At 36.3% G+C, this 24,691-nt stretch overlaps 2 protein-coding genes across 4 annotated transcripts in view; one reads left to right on the top strand and one right to left on the bottom strand.

Annotated features, from left to right (window-relative positions):
- Positions 1–24,691, bottom strand: part of LOC136029964 (guanine nucleotide-binding protein G(I)/G(S)/G(T) subunit beta-1) — a 112,472-nt gene that overhangs the window by 76,377 nt on the left and 11,404 nt on the right. For 2 of the 3 annotated variants that reach the window (XM_065708520.1, XM_065708522.1), the window contains exon 2: positions 1,598–1,674. In XM_065708520.1, coding sequence (XP_065564592.1) covers positions 1,598–1,654 — 57 coding nt within the window. In that variant the 5' untranslated portion in view covers positions 1,655–1,674. Of the gene's footprint in view, positions 1–1,597; positions 1,675–10,667; positions 11,015–24,691 lie in introns of those variants that run through there. The other variant, XM_065708521.1, reaches the window with a different exon arrangement.
- On the top strand, positions 1,728–3,981 carry LOC136030607 (SCAN domain-containing protein 3-like). Its single transcript, XM_065709675.1, has 2 exons — positions 1,728–1,778; positions 3,472–3,981. Exons 1-2 carry the CDS (start codon positions 1,728–1,730, stop codon positions 3,979–3,981), a joined length of 561 nt encoding a protein of 186 aa, XP_065565747.1.

Below are 24,691 nucleotides of genomic sequence, written 5' to 3'. Positions count from 1 at the left end.
TTTAGGAGGGGAGTCATTTTTGGTTTTTTTTCATTTTTTTTTAAATGGAAACACAAAAAAGACAGTTCAAAAGTCTTTGGGGGGTACCTCCCCTGCCTTCCCAATTGGCACTCCTGTTTCGGATAACCTTAGGAAGGCTAATTCCTACTTGTCTTATTCATTTATTTACATTCATGCATTTATTTTATTTTTCACTGTCGCCGCATAAATTAAAGCATACATAAGAAGAATTAAAACAGACTAAAACACTATAATTGTTAAGTCGGTATATGGTAAGTCGAGCATAAACAACATGTGAGAAATAAGGATGGAAAAAAGTCGAACTCGTCTCAGCCTGACATAACCACCTTGTTTGGCTTTTAAAATGACAATTAAAGCACCAAATTTAATTAAATTACCTACGGTCTCTTAAAATACAACTTTGTGGCTCTGAATGACAGTCAAGGAGTCAAAAGACCTTAATCCGTAATAGAAAAGTGCAGTATATATATATATATATATATATATATTTATATATAATAATAATAATAATAGAAAAAATTAATCGTATCTGATTATTAAGAGTCTCTGCTTTTTGTCTCTGCACCATGAACTCTCAAAACCTCCAATTATTCATTCAATTTGCTAACCTTTTATATAGGATGCTCAAAACATTTGCGTAATTTAAGTCTAAAAAGCTTTACCTTCCCATTTGATTCCCTGCTCTCCCATAGTCTTTGTCATTTTCTTTAGGACAAGTCCACCAAAATAATATTAATGGGGATAAAATACATTACACACAACAATGAGGAACACACACAACAATGCTAAACCTTGTATAAAAGAACGCTTCCAAAACTGATTACGCTCAAACTATCTGCTGACTAAGGAGTTAAATGCAAAAGAGATAAGTCCAACAGAGAATATTTTAATTCAAGAAAAATAGCCTATATTCTCTTTTTGGAAAATCTAGAACTGCCTAGATACCACAATATTCATTTCCGAATTTGATTTTAAACTCCTTCGTCCAAAAAATTCATACAGTAAATTCAACCTTTTTACCAGGTCCATCACTTTGGCTTATTTCAAGAAAAATAGCTTAACTTAGAACAATGCGTTAAAACGTTTGTTTGGAAGACCTTTTTAAAATACTGATTATCCAAAATTCGGGTTGACTGACTTACCACTTCTAGGCTAACAATGACAGCGTTGTCGTAAATAATACCCATAGGGTAAATAAATAAAATGCTAATAATACGGACAATAAAACGAGAAGAGAATAGAATGGAAAAATTTAAAAATATATAACAACAAAAATAATAACAACAGTATATATATATATATATATATATATATATATATATATATATATATATATATACATATATATATATATATATATATATATATATATATTATATATATATCTATATATATAAATATATATATATATATATATATATATATATATATATATATATATATATATATATATATATATATATATATATATATATATATATATATATATATATATATATATATATATATATATATATATATATATATATATATATATTTATATATATAGATATATATATAATAAAAAAGGACTTACTCGGATCTGATTCTTAAGAGTCTCTGCCTCTTGTCTCAAACTTTCTAACTCATTCATGCTTCTTTAATAGTGGAAAACTGGAAAAGAGAGGAATAACAAAATCAAATAATGAAAGTGACAAAACCTTGAAATGGTACAGTTGGATATTCATAGCAAATGCAGTAGCTTACTGATAAAAAAGGTAACTAGGCACACACAATACAGGAAGGACGAAGAGAGGTATCTTTCAAACAAATTTCATTTTCTCAAAACAGGATATGATGACACTGTCAGAATATTATTATTCTAAGGATGTCACTAGGAAAGATTTAAGGGAAATTAGAACTTCTTGGGAGGGCTTGAAAGGGAGGCTTTGATTGGGATGGAGGATGAGCGTGCGTAACTGCATTGGCATCAGGTGGCTTAGTGAGTATTTAGGAGTAGTAGTAGTTAGAATATTATCCCTACCAATTTTCAGCATTTATGATCAAGTCAAATAAACGTTTAAATTCATCCGCTCGGCGACGAAGATTATTTGTTTCGATTTTTCTTCAAGTCCAGAGGGGGGGGGGGGATGCTACCTAATTTCTTTTCTTTTTTTGTTATGTTGTCACTTTGTTTTAGAAATTTGAGTCACCCAGCCCTAAGGTAAAATCTTAGTCAGTCAATCATGTAAACTTCTTAACTGAGAAATTGAGTATTTGATTCTAGTTTAACCAAGTGGAAACAAGTGGGCATTAAAAGAAGTAAACGAACTTTAAAACCGTTTTGCTGCGTAAATGCGTATCACTACCATACACTGTACAAACTCGTTCACCAATCAACTGCGCTTTTTACAAGTCATCCACCACTGTGTGCAATAATTTTTTAGGTGATTTGTACGAGCCCGCTACAGATCGCTTTACTACAACTACTAATAACAAATCACCGCAGTGCCATGATGTCAACAAAGGCGAAAACAGCTGCACAAACTCCTCCTTCACTCTAATCCATTCAAAGCTTCAATCTGTACCCTTTTCCAATAAGGTCCAATTTCTATTAAAACCTTCCCATTAGGCAACTTCCTACCCCGTTCAAAGAGGGCCTGCTTTATGTTTGGCCCCAGATGAAGGGTCGAAAATAGCAATCTTTGGTAGTTTGTCATCCCTAACCCATAAAACGTGTCCTAACCCTATCAGCCTGTCTTTCATTAAAGTCCTAGAAATTGGGATAGAAACTTAATTTACGTACAGTTTATTGTTTGCCAAACAAACCAGGCAGGTCTCTTTAGACCTACAAGTTAATCTCACATCACAACCTCCTATGGAAGCATAGTCTAGGTCAGTGGTTCTCAACCAGGGTCCACATGGACCCTAGGGGTCCATGTAATATTTCCGGCGGTCCACAGACAAAACACAACAAATTGGGGGTTCATAATGATATTTTGGGGGTCCACGAAGAAAACAAACTCAGAACGCCCTTTATTTTTAAAAATTCAATGTCTACTGTAATTTACTATTCACTTTATAATGTGTTCACTGTGTGATACACCGTCAACACTTAGTTGCAAAGAAAATGAGTGCATGTCTGCATGATAGTAGACATGATAGACATGTCTGCATGATTCCCTTACTGTTGTAATGAAAGTAGTCAACCATATTATTTCAAATTCTCTTCGAGACCACCTTTTTCGTGAATTCTGTAAGCAAAATGGAGAAAAGTTTGGGCGGCTTGTAATACACACAGAGGTGAGATGGCTATCAAAGGGGAATTGTCTTAGGCGCTTAATTGCACTTTGGGATTCTATTGTTTCCTTTCTTGCTGACACACAACTTGGAGCAAAACTGCTTGCAAATAAATGTGATGTGTTTTAATTATCAGATATATTTGAAAAATTTAATTCACTTAATAAACAGCTCCAAGAAAACAATTCTGATCTGATATCTAGTAAAAGTGCTATTGCTGCTTTTCTAAGGAAACTACAGCTGTATAAGAATAATATCAGGCGTCGTGCACTTGAACAGTTTCCTTGTTTGGCCTGTGTTACCTGTGATTTGTTAGATGAAGATCTTGCATTATATGGTGAATATTTGGAAAATATACATGATGTTATGCAAACTCGGGTTGGTGACCTGCTCGAGATGGATATACCGATTTGGGTTTCAATTCCTTTCGAAGTTAACGTTACCGAAATAGACATATCTTTGCAAGAGCCCCTCAACAAAATACAAAGTGATGAAATAATGCATGCAAAATTCAAAGATGAAAAGTACAATATATGGAAAACAATTGATGTTGCTACAAAGTACCCTTTGCTCTGGGAGAAAGTGCAGTTCTACGTTATTGCTTTTCCTACATCTTATCTTGTTGAAGCGGGATTTAGTCGTGTTTCTCAAATGTTATCAGAAAAAACCAAATATAAATAAACTCGCCGAGAAGAACCAAACACAGGGATCTCATTGAATAAACTTGCCTTTTCCTTATTTTTAATCACACGCTTAATTTCAACTCCTTTTTTATCCAGTTTACATAATGTTGGAGTGAATTAAACTGCCTGAGGAGCTCTACTCTCCATGAGCTTGTGCTGCTTGCCCATGGATGAAACATTGTAATATTGTAGTTATTATCACAATAATAGTAATAATTATAATAATTATTATTATTATAGTAGAATATTTCATTTGCATTAAATTAGTTTTCATTTAAAAATAAAGCTTAATCGTATACTATTTCTTTGATAATTAAAACCTTAAAATTTACATTAGTGAAGAATAGGCAATTGTTCTTATGTCCAATAGCTATGAAGGGGTCCACCAAGATAAAAAGAAGGGAAAAGGGGTCCATGGGTAAAAAAAGGTTAAGAACCACTGGTCTAGATAAAGGTTCAGAAAAAAAACATAAAAAAATCATAATGATCTAAAAATGTTTGATGGTCTAACATCATTTAAAAAATTATGATGGTCTAACAAATTTTTACTTGTTTATATTCATCTCTGTTATGTTTTTACAAGTCGGAAAACTTCGAGAGGGGGTGGGGGTACCAAACCCCTACCCCTCCACACTAGATACGGCCTTAATTACCATATTAGCCTTTCTTTCATTAAAGCCCTAGAAATAGGGTTAGGAGCTTACTTTACATAGGCCTACTGTTTGTTGTTTGCCAAATGAACCAGGCAGGTCTCAAATTAACTACGATTTAAACTCACATTACAAACTCCTATGGATGAAAAGTAGACAGTAAAGTTCAGAAAAAACAAAAGAATAAATAAAAAAAAGTAATGATAGTCGAAAATAAAAACTTTACATATTGCACAATAAACAACAAATCTTTCACGCAATCAAATTTAGTGACGTCAACGTATTTAAATTTATCAAACAGTTCGTGGTAAAAAAAAACTGTAAGTAAGGAGCGACTCGGCTCAATAGTAACCGAAACTCTAAAAACCAGAATTTGATACCAATACATACATCAAAAGAGTCGAACTTTTACGCTGATTTTAAATATATAGGCTAAATTTCATCAAGTTTAGTCCTATCCATCAAAAGTTAAGGGCCTGAGAAAATTTACCTTATTTTCGAAAAAAAAGGGAAAACCCCCTAAAAGTCACAGAATCTTAATGAAGATCGCATCATCAGATTCAGGATATTCGAGAACCCTGTTGCAGAAGTTTCAAGCTTCCATCCGCAAAAATGTGGAATTTCGTATTTTTTGCCAGAAGAAAGATCACGGATGCGTGTTTATTTGCTTGTTTTTTTTTATATGTTTTCCCCAGGGGTGATCGTATCGACCAGTGGTCCTAGGATTTCGCGAGAGGGCTCATTCTAACGAAAATTAAAAGTTCTAGTTCCCTTTTTAAGTGACCAACAAAATTGGAAGACAGCTAGAGACAGACAAGGCAACTAGAAGACAACTCCCAAACTCTTTTTTTCCCAAAGTCACCGGATCAAATTTTTGAGATAGCCATTTTGTTCAGCACAGTCGGAATATCTAATAACTATGTCTTTGATGACGACTTAATCGCCCGCAGTCCCCAGGAGAAGGCAAGATATGAACTTTGTCCATTGTTTACATATAGTACTGGTTATTGGTCAGTATACAGACGTTTTCGGGGGATTTTTTCTGGTGGATGGTATGGAGGATTTGTTCTGGCGGATGGTATGGAGGATTTGGTTACGTGGGAGAATCTTTCCATGGAGGCATTTTTTCTGGGGGATGAGAATTTCCATGAAGGGGGTTCTGGATTTTCCTCCGTTATTTAAAAATAATCCGAAATTAAATAAAAAAGAAGTTTTTTTCAATTGCAAGTAAGGCATAACATTAAAACTTAAAACGAACAGAAATTATTACGTATATCTTTTAAAGATCTTTTCTTTCATTCATTTCAGTCATTTGAGAATTGCTCAACTTGTTACTTTCATTTTCTTAGAAATAGTTTCGACCTCTTTGGCTGTTCTGTTATGCCTTAAAAAATTACTTTCGCAAATATCGCTAATTTAAGTTACGTAGGAGAATCTTTCCATGGAAAAATTTCTCGCGGGGGGAAGGGAATTTTCCATGGAAGGAGAGCTAGATTTCCCGACATTATTTAAAAAAGATCAGTAATTAAATAAAAAAAAAATGTTTTTTTTTCACCTGAAAGTAAAAAGCAACATTAAAACTTAAAAAGAACAGAAAATATTAGGTATATGAGGAGGGCTGGCTTTCCTCAATAGCCAGCTCAATAGAAACGCTAAAGTTTCTTTTTTAACTTTTAATAGAGGTTAGTATTCTAATCAAACAGCCTTTGTGATTAAGGGGTTATTCTTAAACAACTGGAACAAAAATCAAACTTAAGTTATTATAAGGTTATTATTAGTTAAAAAAGTAAAAATAATATGCAAATTCCGTTTTATTTGTTCATATACGGTGAACCAAATTCAAAACCTGCATTAACTCAAAAAGTTCAGAAACTAAATTTAAAAGAAAAAGATTTTTTTTAACTGAAAGATAGGAGCGAAATTAATACTTAAAACGAACAGAAATTATTCCTTATATGAAAGGTGTTGCCCCTCCTCAACGCCCCACTCCTCATTAAGTATTATGATTGGGTTACAAAAATATGCCACCAAAATTTTTATTACCTTTGTGACTCATATAAGATTTTATCATAGTTGCCCCTGGGGCAACCTAGGAAAGAACAAATCCTACCCCATAGAAATCGAAGATTTAAAAACAAGTTTTGATGAAATTTTAATTAAGGGTATAAATAATTCTAAGAGGACTGAATACTATTTGTGCGTCAAACACATTAGCCAACTTTTAATAAGAGGGATATACCATCAAAATAAGAGGAAAGAACCACCCCCAGAAAAAAATCTTAAATAAAAGCCGAACTATATTACGAAAATGAAAACTATTAACTGAATTTTTATGTTTTCAATTTGTGTGGAATATTCGAATAATAATGAGAAAAAATAATAAGAGGTCAATTTACTAGTTTTGTGACCAAGGCCAGTTTTAAGCCAAGTAGAACTTAAATAAGGGTGCAACTCTATAGTCGCGTTTTTTTCCTTTTCAATAAAGGCATTGATGAGTCTTTTAGAAATAAAAAGTTCCAAGGTTAAAATTAATGTCATTGGGGCCGTTTTGTTTATTATTTGTAGATGATACAGTGTTGTTGGCTAAATGGGCTCCTGATTTGTAGACGTTGAAGAATTTGGAGTTATTTGGAGTTATTTGGAAGAAAAATTTGATTTAAATATAGATAAATCAGTGATATTAAATTTTGGACTAAGCCCTAAATGAGTACCTGGAGAAATCTGGGGAAGGTAAACAGGAAGGGTGTGCAAAAGCACAGGATGGCTAGCCCCCAGCCTCCCATTGCACTTCCTGGCTGAAGGGCCTTGAGATGGAGATCAGCACCGCCGGTTTGGACTTTAAGGTTCTTTGAATTTTACGAAGAAAGGGAAAGAATAAGTTTTGTTTCGAAGGGGAAGAAATAAAATAAATTAAGGATTTTAATTTATTTGGGATGTAAGTTTACAAGCTCAGGATGAAGGAGTGACCAAGTACAAAGAGCAAGTTGGATATAACTTTGAAGACCACACTGCCTTTCCATATACAGTGTTAAATGTATATAGTGTCCGATGTATATGTATATACAGTGTCGGACGCATATGATACTGTATATGTGTCCAAAATATCCAGTTAAACAAATTTATATTTGTTTCACTGTCAATTAAAAGGTTTCATCCCTATTTTGAACTTTTACATTTTCGGCAAGTTTGAAAGGTCCTGCAAATCAGAAAAGAAGGAAAAATTCATGGCATTTGAAGATGAGGGCGATCTTAAACAGTTGTGGGTTATCATGTGTTTAGAATGAAGAGATAGGTATAGGACTGTAGATAAGAAATACAACAAAATTAATGAAAATTTTGTTGGAAGACCAGGGGATTCAGAAATGGCAGTGTGAAGTCGGAGCCTCGAATTCCCTTGGAGCTTAACGGCAAAGGAAGGAGGTTTGGAAACACAATATTTATTTTAAAAGGGTTTAAAGAGTGAAAATTTAGTAAAGGTAAGGGTAATGGATGGTCCTTACTCTCGCCTCATGCGCGGAGGAACTGGCGAGGAGGTCCTTTGTCCCAATTTACAGGATTTAAGAAAAGAATATTAATTTTTTTTTAGTAAGGGAAGAGCGAATGAGTTGGCATGTTTCAATAATTGGATAAAATTATTATGGGACAATTAAAAAAGGGAGATAGTTTAAATTTGGAATAACAGATAGAGAAAAAAAATTTATGAGAGGATTTTCGCTTCGTATGGTAGAAATTTCGTGGGGGAGGCGGGTGCAATGCTACTCGAAGCTCTGTATTCAGCGATTTTTAATAGTAATATATCTCTTTTCCTTTTTACATACATAGAACATATCTATACGACGTGTTTAAACTTCAGAGAACCCTGTTGTAGAGGTTCAAATAACTTCAGCCCTCGTTGAAGATCAAAAGTCTCGCAAATACAGTTCATATGAACAATAATAGCCATGTCGGTTCACCCTAAATTTTGCAGTAGAAATTATATTACGGACTTATTCAACAAAACAACCGTTCATTGAAAATATTGACGAAAAATTCAAATTTTGAAAAAAATTTCAATTGCGATCCAACATTTTAATTTTTGAGCAGAAAAACTGAGAAAGCAGGACACTGTTGATCAATTTAGAATTACTGGCATACAAAATTTAACAGCAAAATTGGGTTTGCTGGGGTCGGTACCACGTATCGTATCTTGGTTAGACCTGGGTATGATCTGAAAAACGATAGAAAATTAAATAAAAGAAATATCTACCATTTTAGATTTTCATCTGACATCTACCCAAAAACTAAAACTCAGAACTACATGAACGTTAAACTTGAAATAAAATAGTTCATCTTTGGAAGATTCCGGACAACCTAAATTTCTATGATAGCAACTGCAGGCATATACATAGAAATGGGAGAGCACCTACAAACTAGCTTTTAATTTGCAAGCATTGAAGTGCTTACACTATTTTTTACTTCTAGCCGGGAGGATTGGATACAAGGCCGTATTCTAGAGGGGGGGTTGAGTCCCCACCCTAAATTTTTCTCTGATTGGTAAAAAGTAACAAAAATGCATGTAAACAAATTTTCGAAGCAATTTCAAATTTTTTTGTACCCCCCCCCCCCCGAAAAAGATCCTGAATACACCCTTGGTTGAGTGTAATATCTTAAAGGATCACCCTATCTCCACCATTGTAGTAAACTTTTTTAATTTGTATGGCCAAAATGTCTATAATTGATTGGGCAGTCTCACCATAACTTGAAGAGCTTGGACAAGAGACCCGAGTAAAAGACAGAAAACTAAAGGTCGATACCTTCTTTCTCAGAAATTTTTTAATGAACTTATACCATCACGAAGTGTGAATTTTGTTTGTTCGATTACAGAGCAGAATTTTCTTTTTAAAGTTCGGGAAAGGGCAGTTCCTAAAAATTTGCTAGCATGCCTGCACAGAAAAGCTAAAATCAGTTGAAAGAAATTATCATTTGTCTAATTTTGCCGCTTTGACAGTTTACCTGCGGTGCCACCCGATGTGATTGGCAAACTCACTGACAAAAGGCAAGTAAAATTTAACTGTTTTTTCAAGTCAAATTCACCAGTTAGATGACTAAGTCTCGACAACTTTCGATGACACCCAGTCACCTGGGAGAATTCACTAATGAACCCTTTGTCTTTGAGACGGTCTGCTGACGGTCATTTTCGCAAAAGATTTTTGAAGTCGCCTTAAATCAAAAGCTACCATAAGAATTCCATCCTTGTAGTAATTCATCATATCACTCACCAAGGCAAGTAAAAGTACCGAGATAAAAGGTGCGAGCACCCCCAATGAATTTGATTCAGTCCCGAAGGGACACTGACTTCCTGGTGCATATCAGTTCGAAACTTCACGTGCATATCGTGTACATTTCGAATCTTCACGTGTGCCGCACAGTTCCGCAACGCTTGGCACATGGTGTGCTTGTGCACATGATGTCTGAGAGACAATGAATCCTCGTTAAATCCGCATAAATGGATCCATGTAAGCATATTAAGGAGTAGCTAAGCCACCCGCAATAAAAAATAACAAATGGAGTTCAGATTCACTGGGTTAGATTAAAATAATCTACACATACTGAGGAAATGGAGAACTTCTTTCTTTAAAGAACTTATTTTGTTTGTTTTCAGATGTTCACGAAATCGAATTCCGAGAATATACTCAAAATATCCAGATTTTTAACTGTAATTAATTTGATAGTAGAGCGTATACTTAGAATGACAATGTCGCCATGGCAACTACCAAAAAATTTACAATATTGTGTTAGGATTTTGGACAATTCTTTTAAAAAGAGAATTATGAAGAGACCACAGGAAATCGCAAATGTGCCAGAAATCCAGTGATTTATGCATAATTCAGATGCATCAATTCTCCTACTTCAGGTTAGAAGATTTGAATAAAAAGCTTCATAAAGCGGACATGTGTGATTTTCCCTAATTAATTTTCATTTTGTTATTGGGGGAGAGGGAAACTGCGTCAAAACAGGCAAAAAAAAGGATTACGAAAAATATTGTAAGACAAACCTTGGAAAACAAATAATCACAGTTACGACAGGCGTCTAGCGCAGGAATCGGGAATCTATGCTGAAAATGATTCAATTGGTCCGAATTTCGTCACCGTCTATAGCCACAAAATTTAGCTTTCGTCAACGAAAAAGGGAAGAATATGGAGTCTTCGGGAATATTCACACAAAACAATTTCTCACCAGGTTTACTAAATTCACATAATCCTACGCTCATACACTCGGTCCGTTCACCCAAAAACTAGCAAACCGGTAGCCAGAGCTAAGACATGTTCTGAAATCTAACAGTTGAAGGAAAAAAGAACACACTCCTCTTCACCTATTTCTAAGCAGATTCTTCACTAATCTCCTCTTTGGGGTGCGGCGCTTTCTCCAGGAATTGTCTATTCGAAAAAGGCGGCGGTCAGTGACGCAAATGGATGAGACGCACGCGCTTTTAGCTGGGAAACCCGACGAGAATCAATTGGAAAACGAGTAGATACAAGTCTCCGAAATCGGAAACACTGCAATTGATAAGCAGCAGGAAGGAACTTCCATAAATAACGCAATACCGTGATCACTAAGGGGTGCAAAGCAATGTCGACATTGTTTGGGTAGAAAAGTAAGAATGGCTGCACATTCTTAATTTCATAGGCCTTAAATCAAATCTACACACGGCCGAAATTTCTGGGAAGAGGATTTCCCAAGGGAAGAATTTGACGTTTCAAAAAAGGGAATCTATGGCCCAAATACTACACCTACTGACTATTTGTACCAAGGACTGTGATGCGGAAGGGGGATGGTCAACTCTGGAAAAAGTCTTGTAGCCATAATATAACAAGAAATTCGCCTTTACTTATGGCGCCCAATTATTAGACTATTAGTTAATGATGCCAGGAGATGAAGCCAAATGTAGAAAAAAAAGAGAAAAATACCAAATTAGAACTTCAGAAACATCTAATAAAAAGAAAAAAGACGATAAAAATAAGAGATATTGTAAGCTAGTACGTATTGCTTCCATTCAATCTGAGAAACAACCAAAGCCCCACGATAAATGTCTTATCTGGCAAAACAAGTCTCTTGTGAGTCTTTTGTGTGTTTACAATTGGATTCCAAGGTTTTAATGAACTTTTTATCTGATTATGCCTCTTTCCTTTAGTGGCGACAGTGGATTGCCACCTCTGACAAGCAAAAAAAAATCTTTGAATAGGATTAGGTAAATAAAATCACATGCGCGAATGGGACTTCGGGTGTTTCATGGCTAAGAGCTAGTAAACAGAGAACCTCTTTTTTGCAGCTATGACTATTTAGTAGGATTTTCTTTGACCTTTTCTTGATAGCTTTTATCACTCTAATATTTGTTCATTTTTTCTGTTTTCAGCTAATTTGAGCATCTAAAATTCAACGATTTTACGGTAACACTCATCATTACAACAACGCAGCTTAATTTTGTTCACTTTCCCTTGTCAACAACCTTTACTCCTTGAATATCTTTCGTTTGCATTTCGTAGCGAAATATATAGTTAACATCTTTTGGTTTTTGACGTCTCTCTGGCAATATTAACCTTAGATTTATAATCGCTATGCTCGGAAATCCTTATAAATCAATTTTGATGTAAATCAGATACTATTTGTTAAATATGTTCTTAGTCTTTTTTTATTTAGGAAAGCCACATAAGGACCAGTTATTATGGATTCTTGATTACTGATATTCGATTATTAAGGAACATTCCCGATTAACCTCTCTACTGATCACGAAGCAAAAGAGGTAGCATATGGCTCTATGTGCAACATTGGGGGAGGGAGTGTAGGAAGCAAAGGAACTCTGAAACATACTGGACGTTCTCTAGCTGGACGTACATATTTTCCTTTAGATCTCAGATGAGTACTAAGAAAGATTAGATATGAGTAGTGATGGCCCTTTGCTTTTAAAACCAACACATAGGAAGTAAACCTGGAAATGCTAACACCTCAAGAGGTTATTAAGCGCACCTGGGTCTGACACAATACTAATGCGCACCAGTGACGGTACAGTACATCTACGTAATAGGGAATGTTTTGGTTGTTACATAATAGGTTTTGTTTACTTACGCAAATGGATGCAGGTGTATGTTTCGTGATAAGGTTTGTTTACTTTAGGTTGTTACGTAATAAGAGTTTGTTTACTTTTGGTTGTTACATAATCGGGAGGGTTTTCCAAATGATGCAGGTGGTTGTTACGTAATAGGGATTGTTTACTTATGTTGAGGGATGGTGCAATCTCGCGTGGCTTGATAGATGTATTGGGGGTGGCGTAATCTTACGCGACTTGGTAGATTTGTTGGGGAATGAACGTAATGACATTGCACACCTGACATGTTAAGTTATGGCAGCACACACATGAGATGCTACGTAGTGACAATGCACACATGAGATACTACGTAATAGCAGCAAAAACATGGGATGCTACGCAATGACAGTGCACAAGTGGAATGTTAAGTAATGATGGCGCAAGCGTGGGATGTTACGTAATACTTTAAGAGATTTTTTCCTACTCAGGATTTCATTTTTTTAGGATTTTATTTTGTTTCGAGTCGTTTTTAGTTAGATTTCATTTTTTTTCACAACATTTTTCTCAGGGAGCCGTTTGTATTCCAAAGATTTTTGTCTACATTAGGATCCAAAAGGGATTTCCCCTCCATGGAATGGAGCGCTAGACAGTTGGACTATGATAGCCTTTTTAATATTATTGTTCGGGGAATACTTGCTACGCTATAATCTATTACACACAAAGAAAGCCCCCTGTCCCGCTCAATAGAATGATTAAATGGATTGCGTATTCCCACATGGCTGCAATAATTGACATGAAGGGGAAAAATAGATTTCTAGAAATTGCTTACAATTGAAGTGCACCTCTTAGTTAAGTAATGCTTTAAAGGGTGTTATCAGATAATATTGGGGGGTTTTCTTAGCGTATTTAGAAGTAATAGAGTCTTTTACTCCATTACTATTTTACAGCAGCTCAGAGGTCTCCTGTATATCAGTCAATTCTATTACGGAACTCTATCCCTTCGGATGTCCCTCTTTTTCTTTCTGCAAAGGCATTATTTCGTCGGGTCTTTCAGTTCAATAATTTTTGTCTCTCTTTTTAATTCTATCCCAATTTGTATGTCACTTCCCTTCTTTTAAAATCATTTTCAGCTATATGTTAAATCTCTTTCTAAGTCTTCTATCTGTTAAATGTCCTTGTCTTGTTCCAGTGTTGTTTTTTTTTGTTTTTGTTTTTTTGTATATAGTTTATAAAAGTGTTTTATTCTTGTTCTATGTGGTCCATTACAAGCAAAGCTTCTTGGGCCTAGTAACCGCTTTACTTTTGTAATAGCTTTTTCTTTTAGTATTAATACATTGATTGATTGATTGATTACTCCATTTGAACTTGAATGTGCTATTAGAGATTAAATAAAAGCGAGAGTATCACTATAGCTAGAATATGGTACAGTATGATCAAAGTCTTTCTTTTCCTCTTGAACGAACACAACTACAGTTTGAAACATTGATTGCATATTTTCTTAGATATTCAAACATCAACGTCTTTACTTAACACTCATCAAAAAGTGATGATTTTTGTTAAATAAATAATTCTTGTGTCTTTTAAAAGAACTTTACAGGGTTTGAGAGACTCTGTTTTATGATTCTGTGTTTTTTTTTTCTTTAATTGGCGCTCCTTAAAAAGCGAGGATTTTTCTTTAATAAATTATTCTTATATCTTCAAAAGAGCTTTACGGGGTTTGTGGGACTCTGTTGTTTTATTTTGAGCGATTTTTTCTTTTTTTGTTAAATAAATAATTCTTGTATCTTTTAAAAGAGCTTTACAGGGTTTGAAGGACTCTGTTCTGTGATTTCATGTGGTTTTTTCTTTACTTGATCCTCATTAAAAAGTGGATTTTTTTTAGATAAATAATTCATTTATCTTTTAAAAGAGCTTTAGGGCTGTTTTAAATAGTGCAACCACGACCAGCGCCCACACAATCTTCCCGATCACGTTTCTTTGACTGAGTGTTAGATTTCAGCCCCCTTTCTCTCCGTCAAAAAAAGTCTTTTAACACCTATCGAGGTTTTAATGAAAATGCCTCGTTTCTTTGAGGTAAGACTATGCATTCCTGGTTGACAAGCGCATATTTGAATAATTTTCTTCTTCGTATTACGCATAGTCTTGTTAGAAGTAAATTTAACCCACATTATGAGATATTTCTGAGAGCTTTTAATGAAAATGATCCGGTTCTCTGACTGAGTGTTAGATTTCAGTCCCCCTCAGTCAAAAAATTCTTTTAATACTCCCCAGCTTAACTTTAAGCTGTGGAAAATGCTAGTCCAGGCCTTCATGCCACCGCGGTAATATACACGCAAACACACACGCAAAAACAAAAAAACACACACACAAAGACAGACACAAAAACATGCAAACACAAGCTTTGTCACAAAGGCACGATGGGAGAGACAAAGAAACACAAAGTCAGACACCAAAACGCACAAACAAAAAGAGTCAGACACACAAAACACTAAGACAGGCACAGAAACGCGTAAACAGACACTTAGTCGCCCTGGCTCGGTGGGAGAGTTAAAATACACACACACACACACATACACTCACATACACACACAAACACACACATACATACACACACAAACACACACAAACAGACACACACACAGAGTCGGACACACAAAACACAAAAACAGAGTCAGACACACAAAACCGAAAGATAGAAACAGACACATACAAACAGATGCTCAGTCACGCAGGCACGGTGAGAGAGAGACAAAAGGCACACACCAAAACACAAGGTCAAAACATACAAATATGCAAGTGTGTTTGTATGTCTGTATGTTGTACGTCAGATACAAACACACAGAGTCACACAAACAGATGCTTAGTCAAATAGCTATGGTGGGAGAGAGACAAAAAACACACAAAAACACAAAGTCAGACACATAAACACACAGAGACAGAAACACAGGCACAATGGGAGAGAGACAATTACACAAACAAATACACAAAGTCAGATACACAAACACACAGAGTCAGACACACAAAAACACAAAGAAAGATACAGAGATATGCAAACAGATACTCAGTCACAAAGGCATGTTGGGAAAAAGACAAAACACACACAAAGTTAAAGAAACGGAGTATTTCCATTAAAAGCTCTCAGAAATATCTCATAGTATGGGTTAATGTACCACTAACAAGATTATGTGTAATACAAAGAATATTATTATAATGTGCGCTTGTCGAAAAGTAATGCGTAGTCTTGTTAAAAAAAAACAAGGCATTTTCATTAGAACCTTGGGATGTGTTAAAAAAAGATTTTACGGAGGGGAGCTGAAATCTAAAACTCAGTCAAAGGAACGGGGTGGGGAAGATTGTTTGGGCACTGGCCGTGGTTGCACTTACTAAACAGCCCTGTAAAGCTCTTTTAAAAGATGCAAGAATTATTTATCTAACAAACATCTTCGCTTTTTAATGAGCATCAAGTAATGAAAAAACTACAGGAAATCAGAGAAGAGAGTCTCTCAAACCTTGTAAAGCCTTTTTAAAAGATACAAGAATTATTTATTTATTTCAGTTATCATTGAGCATTCATGCAGTGTGGTTCTCTGCTGTGCAAAGTGAATCTGCTATAGCCACGCCCCTAGGATACAGTGTTTTTTCACTGAGAACAAGCTCGATTGAATAGGATTTCGGATTTGCATTTGATGAAAGCAGGCCCTAGTAATAACTGGTTTTATTACAAAACGGGGCCCTTGCGAGTAAGTTTCACTTGATGATATTTTATCATATTAGATAGGCAAAGCGGCATTATCGTCAGAAATTAGTAATGGCAGTGACAAAAGAGCATTTTGACCGGAGGATGGACAAAATGCTACAGTTAATTTCGCAGTTACAGACTGACCAAATACGTACGAGTGCCATTTATCGTATTTCAAAGAAATCTAGTCGACCAGAACCAGAGAGTGTTCTGAGCCTCCGAAGTGGGACACAGCGAAAAAAGGTTGTAGAGCCTATTTTTGTAAGCCTAGATGGCTTTGACCGGTCGATGATCATGAAGGAGTGTGGAAAACTTAAGAAGATGGGGTTCAGTATATCGACGGACCTACCAGCGGAGCTTGGTAAAAGAAGAAAGGAACTTTTGTCATTAGGGTATAAGCTAAAAACATCTAAAGTGACAGCTGAGAAAGTTGCAGAAACTCGTCTTGTCCAACGAGGCGTCAGAATGTGGTTGGATGTTAAAAAGTCTAAAAATTCACAGTGGGCGAAATATCTAGATGAATGCTTTGACCCAGTTAAAGTGCCAACTATCCAACCCGAGGAATTAGACTCAGAGTCATAATAGTGTGTGTTCCTTTCATTCATAAGTTTTGTCAGTATAAGTTGATTGCCAATCGATTAGATTTCTATGTTGATTTTCCCCCATCCTTGCCACAGTCGGATGTTGATTAAGTTCTTGAACATTCCTTAATTTTTCTATATATTTTATATTTTTCTCCTTTATATGTAGTTGTCATTACAAGTTGATAGCCGCTTGCTTACATTTTTCTGTCTAAAATGTGTATTTCAGTGCTTTTTTTTTATCCATGCTATTCCATTTTCTTTGTTTTGTTTTTCTCTTTCAGAGTTCAAAAAAAATTCCTACGGGTGTGTGTATTTCTCATGACTTTTGCTTCACTTCGAGATATGGCCTTGTCCCCTGGAAACTACTAGGTAAGTAATGAGTTCTTATCCTTCATCCCCGGGGCTAATCACTTTGTCATTACCAAAAAATTATAACCGGTTAAAAAAGTTAGAGAATTCTTTTTTGGATTTAGAGAAAATTTTTGATGAAAAAATAAGTAATGAAGATGATTTGCCGTTATTTAGTGAAAGTAATTATCCTAGAAGTAAATATGTTGATTTAATTGATTTAACCAGGGGGCACTCTGAATCTCAGTTCTCTGTGCTTCAACTTAACTGTCAAGGATTATGTTTGTCGTTTATGGAAATAACTTCAATGTGCCACCAACTGCAACCCAACATAATTGGACTATGCGAGACATTCCTTACAGGACAAACGGATAGCCTCCTAGATATCCCAGGCTATAAATCAAATTTTCTACATAGAAAAAAAGCTCGCAGAGGAGGATTGGCTATTTATGCGAGGAATGAATATGCTGTGCATATTAACAATCAACTGAGCCGGAATGTTGAAGGCATTTTTGAATCACTTTTCCTTGAGCTATATGGGCCTTCTAAGAAAAAGATATTGATTGGAGAAATATATCGCTCACCCTCTGGTTCTGTTTCTGCTTTTATGGATATACTATCTCAGATTTTACAGCTGATAGGAAACCAGAACCAAGATGTGATCATCATGGGTGATTTTAACATTAATCTAGCCTTTCCTCTAAGAAAAAGCTCAGTGGATCTTCTCACTATTATGTCAGGGTCTAATCTTTACCCTTCAATTACAATTCCAACCAGAGTAACAGAAAGTGCACACTCACTGATTGACAAGATTTTTTCTACATTCCGTCCGGCGAAGGTATCAGTCATCACCAGCGACACATCTGATCATTTTCCTATACACACTGTCTTCAACACGGCGAGGATGCCAACTCCACTCGTAAGAACTAACCAGGGTCTACAAGTAATTAATCTTAAAGAGGAGAATCTTAAACTGTTAAATGATGAGTTAAAAAAAGTTTCTTGGGACAGTGTCCTAGCAAATGAAGATGTGAACGAAGGCTTTGAAATTTTCCACAATACGTTTGTAGCTGCATATAAAGCATGCTGTTTCAAAGAGAAACCAAGAAACCGTGGAAGAAAAAATACCCCAATATGTCCATGGGTTACCGAAAGCTTACTCATATGCATAAATAAGAAAAATAAGTTATGGGCAAATTACAGAAACCACCCAAACCGAGAAAACCTAGAGAGATATGAGAAGTATAAGACATGCCTTCATTCAGTTCTGAGGAAAGCAAAAATAATTTATGTGAATAATAAAATATCTGAAAGTGGGAAGGATGGACGAAAAGTCTGGAAGGTCATTAATTCGGTTTTCCGACCAAATGATAAGAAAGCAGAATTGCCTTCCAGACTTTTTGTCAACGGGGAGGCTGTTACGGAACCCACTCAGGTTGCAAAAGAACTCAGTACATTTTTCGCAAGGATAGGAGGAATTACATCTAATTCTGCGAAAAGCCCCCACAAACCCTACAAGCATTACCTTGGCTCAGTAAGCACCACATCAATGCCAATAATTCCTGTGACATCAACTGAAGTAGAGCTAATTGTGAAGACCTTGAAAGGCACATCACCATCTGGATTTGACCGGATACACACGAAAGCCCTGAAAGCATTCCTCCATTCTATCCTAGAGCCATTAACTTATTTGATAAACCTGTCTCTAAGAAGTGGTGTTTTTCCTTCGATACTAAAAAGAGCAAGAATAATCCCTCTGCATAAAGGTGGCCCTCATGACGATCCATCAAACTTCCGACCCATATCCATATTATCTATTTTTTCAAAAGTTTTTGAAAAACCCTTACAAAGACTACTTTACCAGTTTCTCGAAAAAAAAGGATTTTTTAATACTCGTCAGTTCGTCTTCAGACCTGGTCATTCAACAGGAGATGCTCTGGCATCCTTAAGCTTATTCATCAACAGAGCACTTGACTCAGGGCTTCTGCCAGCTGCTATATTGATTGACATCAAGAAAGCATTTGACAGCATGGATCATACAATCTTACTGGGAAAGCTGCAACATATTGGAGTGAGAGGGATAGCCCTTCAATGGTTTGAATCCTACTTTCAAAATAGGTGCATCTACATTGGGGACGACCCAAGAAACGACACTTCTGTGAAATTTGGTGTGCCTCAAGGATCAATCCTCGGTCCTCTTTTGTTTTTAGTCCATGTAAATGACCTAACTCGTATCCTTAATCCCAATCATGACGACCAAAAATGCTGTAACCTATGCTTTGATCGAACATCTGAGGACATTACTAACGAGCAAGATGAACTTATAGCATTCGCTGACGACACTACAATTACCTGCTGCGGACTTGATATGCCTTCACTCCAGCGGAAGCTTGGAAACATCATAGAAGAGACCTATCTGTGGATGGATGCCAACAAACTTGTCATCAATGTAGAAAAATCTTGCATCCTGCTATTTTCTAGGGTAGGAACCCCTCACCCAGAAATAACAGGAATTGTGCCGTCTCGTGGAAAGGTTCAACGACCAGTAAATGGATGTGCAAAATATTTAGGAGTAATAGTAGATGAAAACCTTTCTTTCCTTCCTCACATCCATGCTGTAGAATTAAAACTTTCAAGGAATATGGGTATCATGAAGAAATTGAAGCAAACATTCCCACGTAAAACCCTTACCCTTCTCTACAATGCACTCATTAGACCCCACTTACAGTATTGCGCAATGGTATGGCAATCAACATTCAAATCCCATCTGAAAAAACTGGATTCCATCCACAAGAATGCCTTGAAGATCATCAAACACACAGAAGATTATCTCTCGCTGAAATCGCTGTTTGAGCTTTCCTGCTTGGTTTTTGCTTTCAGATTTCTCTCCGGCTTGCTTCCACCGCCTTTTAGGAATCTATTCCGTTTGGTATCGAACAGCGTCTTCCAATTACAAGACTATCTGCACAGATCCATATTCGAAATACTCCAACAGTGAGGTCAGATTTTTCGCCTGACATCGTCTGTGCTAAGGCTTACAATACCCTACCGCTTGAACTGAGAGATAGGAGCTCCCTTGGTTCTTTTAAAAAGAGAATAAAAAATTATCTTGTTTTGAATTAGTTTAATTTGAATAAAGAATCTAATTAGAAAAGTGATTTTAGCTATTGTTGAGTTTTTTGTGGGGGTTGGAGTGGTTTGCTCCTGGATGAAGAGGTGGGGACTTGTAAGGATTTTTTTGGGAGGGGCCATGGTTGTATCGAGAAGTGGAGGGAGAGCCATAGTGCGTATTTATTTTTGAGGTGATATGGGACTCAGCATGCACTTTTTGCATAGAGATGAGAGATTAAGCATGTTATGACTGTTATAATTTTTTTTAATAAACCCGAATGAACTGAACAAAAAACAAAAGTCTTCGCTTTTTGATGAGCCCCAAGTAATGAAAAACCATATGGAATCAGGCAACAGAGTCTCTCAAACCCCATAAAACTGTTTTAAAAGATACAAGGATTAGTTATTTCATAAAAATCTTCGCTTTTTAATAGCATCCAATAAAGAAAAAACCGCACAGAATAAGACAACAGAGTCTCTCAAATCCCGTAAAGATCTTTTGAAGGAAACAAGAATTATTTATTTAAGAAAAATCCTCGCTTTTCAATGAGCATCAAGTAAAGGAAAAACCACACGAATCAGAAAATAGTGTCTCAAACCCTGTAAAGCTTTTTTTTAAAGATACATAATTATTTATTTAATAGAAATTTTTGCTTTTTAAAGAGCGTTAAGTAAAGACGTTGATGTTTGAACATCGAAGAAAATATGCAATCAACGTTTCAGACTGAGTTTTTTTTCGTTCAAGATTGTCTCTAATATAAGCGTAAAGTTCTGCATAGTGAAGGGGAAAAAAGACTTTTGATCGTATATGAAGGTGTACTGTATTCTAGCACAACGTAGAAAGTATTACCCAAATAATAATGTTAAAGACTTTCATAGTCCAACTGTTTGGAGCTCCATGCCATTGAGGGGAAGTCCCTATGGAATCCTGATGCAGAGAAAAATCTTTGGAACATAAAGGTTCCCTGACAAAAACTTTGTAAAAGAAAACGAAATCTAAAAAAGCCTTAAAAAAACGCCTTAAAAAATCCCCAAGAAAAAGAAACACCTTGAAAGAAAATGAAGTAGTAAAAAAGAAAAATGAAATCCTGAAGAGAAAAAAATCTCTGAAGTATTCCGTGACGTCCCAAATGTGCACCACCATTATCTAACATCCCACGTTTGCGCTGTCATTACGCAGCTCCCAAGTTTTGCTGCCATTACATAATACTTCACGTGTTCGTTGTCGTTACGTCATTCCCCAATAAATCAACCAAGTCCCGTGGGATTGCGTCACTCCCAATAAATCTATCAAGTCACGCAAGATTGCATCATCGCTCAACATAATTAAACAAACCATATTACATAACAACCACCTGCATCGTTTTAAAAACCCTCTCAATTACGGAAGAACCAAGAGAAAACAAACCCTTATTATGCAACAACCAAAAGTAAACAAACTCTACTACGTAACATAAACCTGCAGCCATTTGCATAGTTCAACTAGAGCTATTACGTAACAACTAAAAGAAAACATTCCCTATTACGTAGGTGTACTGTACCATTACAGGTAAGGTATACTATTGCGTCAGACCCAGATGCGCGTAATAGCCTTTTAAGGTGATACCATCTTCAGGTTTATCCACTGGGTGCCGGTTTAAAAGCAGACGGCCGTCACTACTATTATGCTTTGCACACCGAAAGAGGAAATTTGTATCTATATTTGACTCAGGGAGAAGGAGTGTTAAAAGGGGCATCATTCCCTGAAATGGGTATTTGAGTTTTTTGGATGCCCATATTTCAATATTAGCCTCAGATTTACAATTAACAAGCTCAAATAAGGAGACACATGTCCACATATTCGACATAGTGGAGGGAAGAGATGCAAAGACCCATATTCAAAAGCCTTTTGCCTCCTCCATAAAGTAAGACATCAATACAGTAACGGTGAGTCATATTGTACAGAGTACAATGCTTGAATCAGCTTGAAGGTGCCAATTTTACCTTGTTCCATTATTTTTTTACTCTTTAGACGTTTGTTTTTCTCGTTTTTCATGTGATGAATTATTTGGAGCATTATTTAATATATTTATTCTTTTCTTCCATTATTCTTTTTTAATGAGAGATGTTATAGCCTTAATAATGCTTTTTTCTGAATTAATGCTTAAATGACTCGCATGTCTACCCCTCTTTTACAGGTCAAGGAGCCATTCTAGTGATTACTACTACTACTAACAACTCGCCGCAGCACCAAGCCAACCAAGGCCAACACAGCTAGGTGCACTTCTCCTCTATCCCAATCTACTCAAAGCCTCCTTCTTTACACCCTCCTAGGAAGTTCCCACTTTCCTTAATTCTTTCTTTATGGCATCTCCCACCCCAACCAGGAACGACCTGTGGTCAGCCGAAAAAATACAATCTTCGGCAATCTTTCATCCTTCATCCACAGAACGTGACCCAGCCACCTCAACCTATCTCTCATTATAGCCCTGGAAAGCGGGATTGAACCACGCCTTTTGTAACGCCTACTGTTTGAAACACGGTCAATCAGCTGGGTACCCGGAAAAATCCGCAGGCAATTTCTCTGGAGAACATCTAGCAAATCTTCATCGGCTTTTTGGAGCAACAATGTTTCAGAATTATATTTGACCACTGTCATCACTGTAGCGTCCAATATTCTAATCTTGGTTTGCAGAATTATCTTCCTGACTTTACTCACTCTTTCATCTAGGATGCTTAAATTAACAGCATAATCTAAATCTATTTTCTTTCCCATTTGATTCCGTGTTCTCCCATTGCCTTTCCTGTGTTCGTTAAGACAAAATCTATCAAAATAATAATCCATATAAAGGGGGATAGAAATAGACCACAAACCTGCTTGGCTCTTGATTTAGTATGAAACCAGCTGTTAACCTCATTTCCTACCTAAACTGCAGCAGCATTTTTCTCATAACGCTAATCACTTTAATGTACTTGTCTGGTATACCATATAGGGATAAGATCTTTGCTAAAGCTCTTCTATCGACAGAGCTTGCTCATAATCTATAAAACTGAGGACCGAGGGTGGTTGATGACTCAGGCACTTCTACGAAAGTTATTAACCTACGAATGAAAATTGAGCGAGGCATCCTCTGCCTAGAAAATAGAATTATTTCATGCAAAGAGCCTGAGGAGGATTGAGGGCCTACGATGGTCCGACTTCGTCAGCAATGAGAAGCTTCTGCAGCTCACAAAGCAGTTTTGATTTTCGACTCAAGCAGCCGAGCGAACTTTACGATGGTTCGGGCATCTGCTTCGAATGCCACCACATCTACCCGCAAACATGATCTATGACTTTGACCCTATCAAAATTGGTTGGAAGCGACGTCGTAGCCGACCGAAGAAACGTTGGTCCGACAGCCTGTCCGAGTTCTTGACGATGGCAAACATCAGACAGGGCGAAGAGCAAATACTCGCCATGGACCGATGTGGATGGAGGAGGCAGACGTCACTCTACGCCAAGCAGTGCCCGGCAGGAGACTTAAGACAAGTAAGTAAGTCATGAGTCATTCAGAAATCTTAAGAATATTTAAAGCTGAACATTCTATCATTTAGAAATATTCTACCATAGACACTGAATGATCATTCCTTGAAGGAGGTAAAACGCATTTATATGTCAGTTGCAAAGGAGAGATCATTATGGAGGCAAAGGTCCCCTGAAATATATACTTCATATTGGCCTCAGACGCGTAAAAGTTCCTCATTTCTGACCAGCTATTAGGCTCAGACAAATGACAAGCAAGTTGTTATTAGTACATCAAATAGGTAACATCTGTCTATGTTTGCAAGCAAGAGCTATTTGAGGGACATCACACCCAAGTAGCTAATTTAGGACCTTCCAGTCATACAGCTTGAATTTATGACCCTGGTCTTAAAAAGGTTTAATATATCCAACTGAACTTACAAATTTTGTGATTTCAGATATCTACACTACCTCAGATTAGCAATCTTCAAGCTCAGAAATCCTTAAGTTTATCTTTGGAAACTCCAAGCTTCAGAAGTTTCTTCTGCCCAAGATTCATAAAAGGTGGAAGGCTGGTCATTTTATTATTTTTATCAAGGCAAGAGTTGTCGGGAAAATACACGAACTTCTTTATCATTTCTATTCATCATTGCTGCAAACCCACAGCACAAGCAGAACCTCTAGATCTCCTTTTTGTCTCATGCACAGATCGTCCTCTGAAGCACACATATAT

Source organism: Artemia franciscana, chromosome 8, assembly GCF_032884065.1.
Source record: "Artemia franciscana chromosome 8, ASM3288406v1, whole genome shotgun sequence".
NCBI lineage: Eukaryota > Metazoa > Arthropoda > Branchiopoda > Anostraca > Artemiidae > Artemia > Artemia franciscana.
The sequence above is the reverse complement of the archived record's forward strand: the minus strand, read 5'-3'. Positions and strand labels throughout refer to the sequence as shown.

Coding starts and splice junctions, on each gene's coding strand:
- LOC136030607 (XM_065709675.1), top strand. CDS start 1,728: ATGGTACAGTTGGATATTCATAGCAAATGCAGTAGCTTACTGATAAAA. Junction 1,779..3,471: donor GTAGCTTACTGATAAAAAAG/GTAACTAGGCAC, acceptor CTTAATAAACAG/CTCCAAGAAAACAATTCTGA.